At 45.1% G+C, this 12,108-nt stretch overlaps 1 protein-coding gene across 8 annotated transcripts in view; it reads left to right on the top strand.

Annotated features, from left to right (window-relative positions):
- The window catches only part of Ube3d (ubiquitin protein ligase E3D), a 167,514-nt gene that overhangs the window by 106,934 nt on the left and 48,472 nt on the right, over positions 1 to 12,108 (top strand). For 7 of the 8 annotated variants that reach the window (XR_005487834.2, XR_005487832.2, XR_005487831.2 and 4 more), the window contains 1 exon segment: positions 2,700 to 2,838. Coding sequence is in view for 3 of the 8 variants with exons in the window: in XM_063265560.1 (XP_063121630.1) it covers positions 2,700 to 2,838 (139 nt within the window). In the remaining 5 variants the exon portion in view is untranslated. 8 annotated transcript variants of the gene reach the window in all.

The following is a 12,108-nucleotide window of genomic DNA, read 5'->3' as shown; positions in this document are numbered from 1 at the left end:
ACAGTGAGCGTGCCTGGCCCATGGTCTGGACATGGTGGGCACAGGAAAAACGATGGAAGAAGCTTAAGATCTAGACTTATAAACTTTAAGCACACATTGTAGAGAAGAGCTTACAACCATAATAAACCCAGACAACTCTTTAAATATTTATTTGTGTATTTATTGTTTTCTACTTGCAAAAATATTATTGCCAAAGAAAGACTGGAAAATGATGAGGCAGCAGTCCTACCTTGAATGTGCTCAACAGCAGGGTCCAGCCAATCGCAATGCTCACTTAAGTCAAGATGACCATGGCCAGCCTGGGTTAGCTCACTGGAGAACTCCAACGGACATTCACAATCTAAGGAAGTGTCCTGTGGCTTTTAATGAGGTGTAGGTTTGAAGCAAATATTTTTATTATACACTTAAAATTTCAGAATGCAGATAGCTTCAGTGAGCACGATTGTGGATGGTGGGATCAAAGTATGACTCCTGAGTGCTTGAATTGTTTTTTAAACATACAGTTGTAAGGGGGAAGGGTGAACATTTCTATTATGCCTTCAAAGGCAAAAATAGCGCTCTGTTATTAGAGTGCTCACCAAGTATGCACAGGCCCTGGGTTTGACCCCCAGAACTGAAAAACAAAACTGAGGGTGTCCCATAAACTCAGCAGCATTGAGGCAACTTTCTAATCTTTATTTCCAAATAAGACTGCAAAGCAAGAGGAATCCATTCAGGTCTAAACCTAAGCCTGGAGGGTATAAGATGGGAATGCATTCCAAGTAAGAGCAGTGGAATGGTGAGGTGGTAAGTGCTGTGGTAGAGAGACAGGTGTTATTATTATTATTTTTTTTTGGTTCTTTTTTTTCGGAGCTGGGGACCGAACCCAGGGCCTTGCGCTTCCTAGGCAAGCACTCTACCACTGAGCTAAATCCCCAACCCCTGAGACAGGTGTTATTAAGTAACAAGCAACAGGGTCTCTCCACAGAGATGGTATTGTGCACATCTTTTAGGAGACATCCCAGTCCTGGAGGGACTGCAGGCTTTCCAGACCCAGAAGCTGCCTGTGTGGTCAGAGCACGTAGCTCAGTGCTACACAGGACAGGAAGTTAACTGTGTGGCTTGGGGGAGGGTGTAGAGAGAGGGGTAGATAGTGAGCCCAGAGCCACTGGGCTGTTATTGTCTCTATTTCAGAGTAAGGTTGAGAATGTAACATAATGAGCCAAAGCAGAAAGAAGAACAGAACCAACCCATATAAAATAATAGTGTCCAAGCACAGAGAATTCATGCAAACACATCAAAGTCCAGTTTTAGATAGGAAGTGAGTGCAGCTAACAGAGTTAACTCTGCCACACACATCAGAAATGAATCAGCAGAATAAATCATCTCCTTGGTGATAGAGCTCGTCACGACTCACCAGCACAATGTTGACTCTCCTTATGCCCTCAGCCACCGATGCTCTCCAAGCTGCAGTTACCATAGATTTGTATACAGTTAGGTTTCCAGAGGCTAAGTTCATAGAAACGGCAAAAGGATGCATATATTTAGAAAATAAATGTTTGCGTGTTATATATTGCTTATATCGTTCTCTTTAGAAGAATAGTGGTAGGGTGCTCTGGTGAGCATCACACAAGAAGTCCTTAAGGAAACAGAAGCAAAAGCTATACTGTTCATGCATCACCTTCTCAGCCTTGTCGCCTGGGGTTTCTCATTAATTGGGGAACTTGAAAGCCAGGATTCTAGACGAGGCCTTGCGGCTGTCTCCCCGTCTGCCTCACCTCAGACAGGTCCTCTTTCCATGTCTGGTGCCCGATGCTCGGCCTCCTGCTCTGTCACATGAAAGACTTTTCAGATGGGCTCCACAGATCCCACAAAGCTGCTTCAAGGGCCCCTGTGAAGGATGAAGGGACCGTCCTGCCAGTTCAGCCTCTTCAAACAGCGTCTTTGCTTTTATTTGTGTGACAGTTGGCCTGTCACAAGACTTTTGAACAAAAGGATCCCAACTTTAAAAGTCTGAAAGTCACTGACCCAGACGCTGCCTAAGTTCCTCTACACTCAGAATGGCTGCACATCTATAAGATGAGGGTGGCGGCTCTGGCGTAGGTCATGCTGAAGGGTCATCAAGCCACTCTGTGTGAACAGAGCCTGTGGGACATGGGGGACAGCTACTGTGTTAGCCATTACTGCCCCATCCCTCCCAGCTGATCTCGCTCCATAAGCCTGGACATCCTATGGCCTTTGTAATTTGAATATGAAGCAGCTTCCTGGAAAATGAGTACTCTGTCTGCTCAATGCCAGAAAAAGCATAAAAATGGCTCGACTTCTTTACCTTGTGAATATAAGAAGTTTATATTCTGTGGCTGCGTGCATGCATGGGTGCGTGTGTGTATATGTGTATGCATGTACCCATGCCAAAGCACACACTGGAGGTCACTGGACTCAGTTCCGTCTTCTCCCCATGAGGGTTCTGAGGATCAGACTCAAGTCCTCAGGCTTGGCAAAAGCACCTTTACCCACTGAGCCATACCTTACTTATATTTTTACCTTTTATGTATTCTCCTCACGCAATGAAGAGGATACACACACACACACATACACACACACACACACACACACACACACACACACACACACACACACACGTGAGTTCTCCTCTATGTCATGTTTTAAAATAATTCTGACCATGCATTTATGAAAGTTAACATATCCGTGTGTTTCAGGCTTGCCAGCTCCTGGGAAGGTGACATCAGTGTCCACCCTTTAACCCTGCCCTCCACAACCTGTTTGGAGCTGCTGTTGATACTATCGAGGAACAATGCCTCCCTACCTCTGTCCCTTCGCCAAATGAATTCTTTTCAGGTAAGAAACAGCTCCTTATCACAGATGGTTTTCAAGGATCCTGCATTCACAGGAGATAGTCTGTGGCGAGCCAGTTACAAATGATGGTGACAGTCAGGAGCGCAGTGCTCTCTTCAGCGAGGGACCATGTGAAGCATCAGAAGTCAGGCATTATCTAGCACTGGCAGACCCCTAGTTCTTTTTTTTTTAACAATCTCTATATATATTCTATTCTTTTTTTTTAAAATTAACTTGAGTATTTCTTATTTACATTTCGAGTGTTATTCCCTTTCCCGGTTTCTGGGCAAACATCCCCCTAATCCCTCCCCCCCTTTTTTATGGGTGTTCCCCTCCCCATCCTCCCCCCATTGCCGCCCTCCCCCCAACAATCACATTCACTGGGGGGTTCAGTCTTAGCAGGACCAAGGGCTTCCCCTTCCACTGGTGATCTTACTAGGATATTCATTGCTACCTATGAGGTCAGAGTCCAGGGTCAGTCCATGTATAGTCTTTAGGTAGTGGCTTAGTCCCTGGAAGCTCTGGTTGGTTGGCACAGACCCCTAGTTCTAACTCCAGGTCTTGCCCTAACCTCTGTCTTCTTTTTCTTAAGAGAAATGGCAAGAAGATCTGGCCCAGAGGCCTGTGACTGCCTCTTTCTTTCTCCCAGCTTTACTCTACAGCAGTGGTTCTCAGTCTTCCTAATGCTGTGTCCCTTTAATACAGCTCTTCATGCTCTAGCATAAAATAATTTCATTGCTACTTCATAACGGGAATTTTGCTACTGTTGTGAATTGTAATGTAAATGTCTGGTATTCAAAATATTTGTATGCAACCCCCGTCACCCACAGGTTGAGACCCCCTGTTCTAGAGCAAAGCTATTGAGTCATTTTTAGTAGCTTTGCTATGGCAAGCTTGAAACCAGACGCTCACTGGATGTTTACTAGGGATGGAGAGTCCATGTTCTAGGCACCATGCTCTCTCCTCAGCCCTTCCTTATCCCTCCTCCCCTCCTTGGATATTATTTGTATAGGTCCCTGCTGCTCGTGTAGACTCAGCTGCTTCCCTAGCTACCCGGGAAATTGTCACATGAGGTGGCAAATGGAAATTAAAATGAGAGTTAAGTAGTGGCTTGTGTTGTGACCCTGAAGCCACTGAGTAAAACCGAGTGCATCTCTCTGGCTTACGGCAATAGAATGATACTCATAAGCTCTCAGATGCTGGTGGGAGAAGTACATGCTGCCAGGAAATGAGTGCAGGTACAGCGGGCACTTCCGGCGAAGGGCTGTTGATATATTCTAGGACAGCATTAAGAGATGTAGGTGTGACTTAGTGTTTCTCTGTTACGTGGCAAACAGAGCATGGAAAATTCCAGGAAATGGATCAAAAACAGCTGTTCCAGTGTAATTTAATCCATATACTTTTGGGGATCTGTTATATCTGTTATCTCTATGAGTCACTTCCTTTGTCTGAACCTTGGGTACCAACACTCAGTTCAAACTCAGGCTTCTGTACGACTGACTCTTTCAATCCCTGACTCTTAGAGCTCACTTTCTCTCTCTCTCTTTTTTTTTTTTTGAAAGGAAAGAAACTAATATTTATTAGGTATGTATGTAGGATCCAGAAGCAGAAGACACACTTCCCAAGCTCCTTCTTCCCCTCCCACCTCGTCTCTCCTCCATTTTCTTTTTTCTTTCTCTCCCCTTCCCTCTCCTCCCTCCCCTTCCTTTCCCATCCTCCTCTCCTCTCCAACCCTCCTCTCTCTTCCCCTCTCCCCTCCCATCCCTTCTTCTCCCCTTCCCATCCTCCTCTTCTCTCTACCCCTCCTCTCTCTTCTCCTCTCTCCCCTTCTCCCCTCCCATCCCCTCCTCACTTTGCTTTTCCTGTCCTGTCCTCTCCTCACTTCCCTTCACTTCTCCTGTCTTCCCCTCCCCTCCCTTCCCCTCTCCTTCCCTTTCCTTTCCTTTCATTTTTTTTAATTAACTTGAGTATTTCTTATTTACATTTCGAGTATTGTTCCCTTTCCCGGTTTCCGGGCAAATATCCCCCTAATCCCTCCCCCCTCCCCTACTTTATGGGTGTTCCCCTCCCCATCCTCCCCCCATTGCTGCCCTCCCCCCAACAATCTAGTTCACTGGGGGTTCAGTCTTAGCAGGACCAAGGGCTTCCCCTTCCACTGGTGCTCTTACTAGAATATTCATTGCTACCTATGAGGTCAGAGTCCAGGGTCAGTCCATGTATAGTCTTTAGGTAGTGGCTTAGTCCCTGGAAGCTCTGGTTGCTTGGCATTGTTGTACATATGGGGTCTCGAGCCCCTTCAAGCTCTTCTAGTTCTTTCTCTGACTCCTTCAATGGGGGTCCTATTCTCAGTTCAGTGGTTTGCTCTCTTGTAGGAGGGAAACTGAGATCCAGAAAGCCTCTGGTCTGCTAGAGACCAAACTGAAGCTGTGTCACAGACACCCTCCCCACAACACACACACACACACACACACACACACACACACACACACACACACACACACACACACACACTTTCTCTCTTACACCTTGCTTGAGTGCTGGCTGAAATATTGTGAGTTAATAGGCACGAGTGTACATAGAGTTGGATTATAACTCCTATATCTTCCAGGGTGTCCACACATACTCTCTTATTTTAGAAGAATATAAAAATGTTTTATTTGTGTGCCACCTTGAACCAGATGTATGTGATTTAAAATTCTGTAATCAATCCATGTAATGAGTAACACAAACATTTGATTATGACCACCTCTTTTTATGGAGAAAGGAACAACTTAGCAGCCATTATTTCAGGGGAGCTGCATTCATATTATATTCCCTTCTCTCCCTCATGGACTATTGGAGATTTTTATATCAGGTGGTGGTACCTACTTCTTAGATTTTATGGCATATTGGGTAGATAGGACAGTCTTTCATGTATGATCTAAAGTGAGAATAATTTTATGACAAAGTAACCAGAAGTTTTAGCAAGCTTGGAGGTACTGGGATAATAAATAGAGGGGGAGGGGTTTGAGAGAAGGAACTGATATTTTTTCTACTTCACCATCTCAGTTTCATATAAACTCAGATGCATGGCAGAGCATCCTTTTGTCAGTGACATCAGTATGCACTCAGCATCCCTAATGACAGGATCTGTCAGAGCATCAGTGGCTGGTGTCTCTCATGACCTCCCTACCTCTGGTCTCTCTCCTTTGCTGAGTGGTCGCCACAGAACATGAGAGACTTTGCAGAGTCTCACGAACATCTGTTGAAGTCCATCCCTGTCCTTACCCCAGGAAAGATGTATGATGTATTCTTACCAGAAGCATTCTGGAATGACTCTCAACAGGCCTTCACTCCACATAAAGCATCAGAGAAAGAGGGAAGGCTTCTGGCAGCCCTGAAGAGACATAGTCTTCATTTCATCTTTGTGACACCCACTTAGTCATTGCTGATAATTGAGAGAAGAGCTGCTAGTTCTGCTTGCATTTGAGATAGGTTTTTATTGGAAACTCACTTGGCAACACATCCTCTCAATGAGCTCCTTTAGCAAGAGCTACGAAGTAGTAGAATGACCTGGTTATGATACCCAGCCTTACCTTTCCCAATTCTTTACTTCCCAGGTGGAGGTAGTGACTGTGCGCGGCACTGAATTCTCTCTCCGTATTATAATGTCCCTTTTCGGTGGAAATATCACAATTCTAGCTTCCATGGCTCTGCGAGAACATGTAATCTCCCCAGTGTGGTTATCTGCAAAGAGAATGTAGATTTCATTGAGAATCATTGCCTTTTAGTTATTGTGGAGGCCCCAAGAAGAGGATGGGCGTAGCCATTCCCTACTTAGAATTTTCCCATGGCTTCCTGTTGTAATAAAAGGAAAACCCCTACTGCCTCATTGTTCTGCCCTGTGAAGCTGAGCTCCCTGGCCCCTGCTGTCCTTTTCTCTCCTAGCTCCTGTGTTCCCTGGCCACAGCATTAGTGTTCTGTGTGCCTTCTCCATGCCAGGTCTCTTTGCAAGGCTGATTCTCTCTGGCTTTCCGGTCTCAGATCAGGTGTCCTCTCCCATAGGAGCTTAGCCTGGGTTCCCTTCTCCTCATCATTGTTATTTTTAACCCTTCTGCCCTATGTAATGGTTGCATTCATTTCCTCTGGTGAAATGTGTGCTGTGTGAGAGCAGGGGGTGTTATGGTTTGAATCTGAAACAGTCTCGTAGACTCATGTCTCTAACGTTGGGTCTCCAGTCAGCTTGTGTTGCTGTTTTGGGACCCTTTTGGAGGAGCTGGCTTAACCAAAACAGTCCACCGTGGGCAGGCCTTTGAAGGCTATGCCTGTCCCTTATATATAGCCTGCATTCTCTACTTCCTGTCTGCTGAGCTGTGAACAGCTTGCTTCTCTCTCTCCTGCTGCCATGAGCCCAACCAGGCCTTTCTACTGTGAGGGACAGAAACTTTTCAAACAGTGAGTCAAGGGAAATCTTGCTGTTTCTATCAGGTATTCTGTCTTAGTGCTGAGGAGGTGACTAATGTGACAGGGATGTGTGTTTTGTTCAGTATTATATCAGCAGAACATAGATATTGGATGTATAAAGCAGCTAAAAAGTCCTGGATGGAGGGGGGCTGCACATGTAATAAGCAAGTTGGCATGGCCATGCAATAGAAATGAGGAAGGCTGAGCTTGAGGCACATAGAGCATGAGCAGAATATAGCCAGACCGGGAGCAGCATTCTAGTCTCTGCTGGCTCAGAGCTGGACTTATTGTTAAATCCATGTTTGAGATTTATCAACTAGGCTCAGTGTGGAGGTACATCTTCATTGAAACTGCAGCAAAGAGCTTTGTGCAAATGGGGAAAATGTGAAGAGTTCATTTCTCAGAAGGAGCTAGTTTGGGACCAGATTTCTTGGCTCACACCTTTAATCCCAAGCAGTCAGGAGGCAGAGACAGGCAGATCTTTGTTAATTTAAGGGCAGCCAGAGCTATATAGGTGCAGTGTCAAAAAAAAAAAAAAAAAAAAAAAAGGTGTTGGTAAGATTCAAATTAGCAGAGAGATGAGTTTATTGGACTTAGCTCCTATGGGCACTGGGACTATATCCAGGGAAATGGGGACCAGAACCAACTTTGGGTGCCTGAAACTGAAACAGAGCTTTCTGAGGATTTCTGTGGAATAGGTAAATGCCGTCCTGCTGCTGCTATTATCACTGCTAGCCTTTTCACCCTGCATGTTCAGACCTCTCTTGTCCAGCCCAGACTGTTGGCATCTTTATTAACCAATGACTTGGCAGGGGGCAGGGTGTTACACAACAAAAGCTGGTGTATGTGATGATCTGCCAGGTCTTGGGGTACAGAATTTAGGCATTGGAATACAAGCAGAACCAGACCAACCTCCGACATGTTTTGTGCAGATGTGATTTTTAAGTTAAATCTACTGACATTTAAATTAAATCCCATCATTTTCATAATAAAAAAGCCACATATTCAACACAGTGACTCAGAAATTAATCATTTTCAAATAATCTTCACGCCCAGCTACCTTTTTACCTGCTATTAATATTTTTACAAGGTAACATCTAAAAATCTGTTTCATTAGTTTGCCATGTATTGCCTTAAATGGTTAAAAAAGCAATAATTTGATGTTGAATAATTTGAAGTTTAAGCTTAAGAACTGAAACAATTAATAAAAACAAGTACGCTAGAGGTGTGTAGACAGAAGCCTGGGAATTTTACAGATAAACAGCAATAGTGGGCAAAAGAAGAAGACAAGTTTTAATCTCCACTTTTAGACATTGTATTCCATAAGTGGTCTCATACATCTGTCACTTGCCTTGCTCGATTGTGGGTAAGTTTTAGCCGTTGTTATTATTGTGTGCTGTGAGTGTGTGAATGTCTGCGTGTTTTGGGGGTGGGGCGGTCCGTGTGTGGTCTGTGACACATGTGCATGTGGAGACCAAAGGAAGTCATCAGTTGTCCTGCTATTTCACTCTCCAGCCCTCCAGGAGGGCTCTCACTGAACCTGGAGCTGGGCTGGCAGCCAGCAAGCTCCAGGCCTCCTCCAAGATGGCCGCTTCTCAACAGCACTGGGACTCTAGACTCATGCACAGCCACAGTCACCTCTTTACAAGGTGTGTGGGTTTGGTGGGTGTGTCCTTCTGCTTGTGCAGCCAGCACTGGGTCTCCCCTAGACTGCTGTTATTATTTACAAGGTGCCATTTCCCCCTATTTATAAAACAATCATTTTCTCACAATACAAAAAAAAGGGAAAACACAGAAAAATGTCAAGAAAATTAAAGCCACTGGGGGAGGGGGGAGCAACGTGTTGCCATTTTCTTCCCATGTATGTTTTCAATGTTTCTCACACGGAGATAAATGTTGTATTACATACATTGGAATATGTATGTATTACATACATACATGGAAGATGCTGAGCTCAGCGTCAGTTTTTGGTGTTTTCCTCTGCTTATTTCTGGCGTGAAGATGGTCTTCTCAGAGCCTATTAAAGGCCCTTAGGAAGGAGATAGTGCAGGGGAGCACCTCCACACACTGAGGGCTGCTGTGGGTCAGGCCAGGAGGCAGGCAGACCTGGACCAAGAAAGACAGGCACTTGTTCACGTTGCCACTGAGGTCTTCTAACCCAAGTGTGCAGGAGAAGCTGAGGAGGGTGGAGTTTTCCCCCCTTGGGTCTCCCAGTGTGCTCCTTTCATTCTTGCCTAAACTTTCATCCTCCAAGTCAGAGATAATAAGGACTTGGGTGTTTGTCAGTATACTAAGAGACCTTTCTTTCTTTTTGTTATTTCTTTTCTTTCTTGAGATCATGATATAGTTACATCATTCCTCCATTCCTCCCTTCCCTCTACTCCCTCCGAAGCCTCCATTTACTTCTCACGACTCTTTTTCAAATTCAGTAATTGCTGTTTTGTTTGGGGTGGTACTGGTGGGCGGTGTGTGTGTGTGTGTGTGTGTGTGTGTGTGTGTGTGTGTGTATTCCTAAATGCATCAATGAAACCTGTTCAGTCTGTTACCACTATATATGTTTTCAGGGCTGGCCATTTGGTACTGGATAACCAGTTGGTGTGCTCGGCCCTGGGGAAGATTGTTTATCTGACTGTCAGCATTCCTTAATAGCCTGTAGCTGTAGCATTGCGGTCTCTATGGCTTTACCCTGTCCACTTTACCATGTCTGTTGTCCTTCCTTCAGTTCACGCTTAGGCAGCCATGTTGGTAAGACTTTATGGGTGTAGATTCTGCCATTTCTCGGAGACACAATTGAGACACAATCACAAAGCAAACTCCCTGATCGTCTAGCTCTTAACTCTTTTTTCACCCCTTCTTCTGCACCTTAGGTCTGGGAGTTGAATTGTAGATGTATACACTGGGACTGAGGTTCGAAACACTGCATTTTGATTGGCTGTGGTTTTCTATAATGGTCTCTTTTGCAAAGAGAAGTTTCCTTGATGAGGGGTGAGAACCTCACCTTATTTTGGGGTATAAGGACAAGTATTTAGCATATAGTTAGGGGCTGTGTTGAAGTCCTAGATCCATGACTTCAGTAGCCTGAATAGTTGGCTAGGTTTCCAGTACCAGGTATGATTTCTCTCTTGTTGAGCAGTTCTTAAGTCTAGATAGAAGGCCGTTGATAACCACCACGGTGTGTGTTACCACCAATGTGTGCCAGCATACCAGGGAGGCTTGCTTAGCATTCAGACCTCCCAGTGGAAGCTGGGAGATGGATTATCTATGCTCCAGCTGGGATCCGACATGTTTCTGATGGGGGTTTCTTAAAACCAAGTTATGGGGACTGTTTACACGATACTAGAACAGACCCTGCGATAGTAGGAAACAGGAAAGGAAACATTCATTGTGTTGACAAACATCCTGTCACTAGGTCACACCGCTTAATTATTTTCTGCTCATTTCTTATTAACCTGAGGACAACACAGGCTTTGACTGTCAAATCTTTGTCTTGAAGTTTATAGTTTTCCTTCAGTATTTGTTGTTAACTCTGCTTTGGTTCTCAAGTGTGTTCTGAGACGCAGGTGCTCATCTGACCTACCCTAACCCACCTGCTGGTGTGATCACCCAGCAGAACCCCCTCCTTGGCGCTAGGCTTGGCCCCTCCCTCGGGAATGGGGAGCCTGTGTTTCCCGCTGTCCGTACAGCAAAGCCGAGGTGACCGACAGGCACTTGCACTTGATGGAGGACTCTCAAGGTCTAATTGTAGTTCTGCCACCCATTGACTTGTGGCAGTGGTCCAATCAGGTGACCTCTGTGGGTCCCTGTCTCATTGTCTGTGGAGGAAAGAGGTTGGGGGTGAATTCTATTTTAAAGTCCCTTTTAAAAGTAGAAGCACATGGAGTCATTTTGTCTGTTCTCAGATGTTTCTGAATTATTCACCCAGGCTGCATACTGTGACTCTCATCTTTATAAAGGGACTAGGTCTTATGTCTTCTAAACTTCTTGAAAGCATTTAAAGAAAAGCATAGATACAGCCAGATTATACAGTTGTTTTGTGTGTGTGTGCGTGTGCATGTGTGTACATGTGCAGAGTTCCAGCACATACTTTCAGAGAACAGGGCTGGCACCATAAGAGCCATTTTGCAGGCTGTGAGACCCAGGGCACATAGTGAAGTGGAAGTAACAAAGAACCCTTCTCAAATGGACGGCCTGTCAGAGCAAAGGCAGGGAGCCCCTGATTTCTCTCCTTCATGTCCTTCTTCTCTCGGGCTTTTTCCACACTGAGTTTCATATTGTTGACTCTAGATCCTGGACCACACAGAAGTATACATGACTTTCAAACTTCCTACCTTACAAACTTTTGTGTTTGTATGTTATTTATAAGAGTTGTTACTCCAAGACAGTTTTCTTCATGTGAGCCTCTTCTGCTTGTTGGAGTACTAACCCGAGGCTTCACTCTGCCCCTACACTTGGGTTAGCCATGCTCACCACGAAGCTTCCTGGGGACCGGCCTTGCTTTCTTAGAAAGGAGGCTGAAGACATATTGCTGCTTTTAGAAACAACACAACCTCAACAGGATGTTGAAGTTACTGACTGAGCTCACTTTGCTCATGGAAGGAGCCACTATATTGTTCTCACCAGCTTTTCTGGCTAGAGGGGGAAACAGCCTGGGAAGGATGCCAGCCTGCAAGGGAATGATTGATGGGAAGGTGAACCCGTTCTAAGCCTCAACTGAGAAACTCTCGTGAGCCCTCCTAGTGATGACTAATTGCTTCAGCAAAGCAAGCAGATTTAGAAAATCCTTTGAGGACTGAGGCTGTAGGCTTTATGAGGAACAAGAACGAGTTATTG

This window comes from Rattus norvegicus, chromosome 8 (genome assembly GCF_036323735.1).
Source record: "Rattus norvegicus strain BN/NHsdMcwi chromosome 8, GRCr8, whole genome shotgun sequence".
NCBI lineage: Eukaryota > Metazoa > Chordata > Mammalia > Rodentia > Muridae > Rattus > Rattus norvegicus.
Note: the sequence above shows the minus strand (reverse complement) of the source record. Positions and strands in the feature narration are given on the sequence as shown.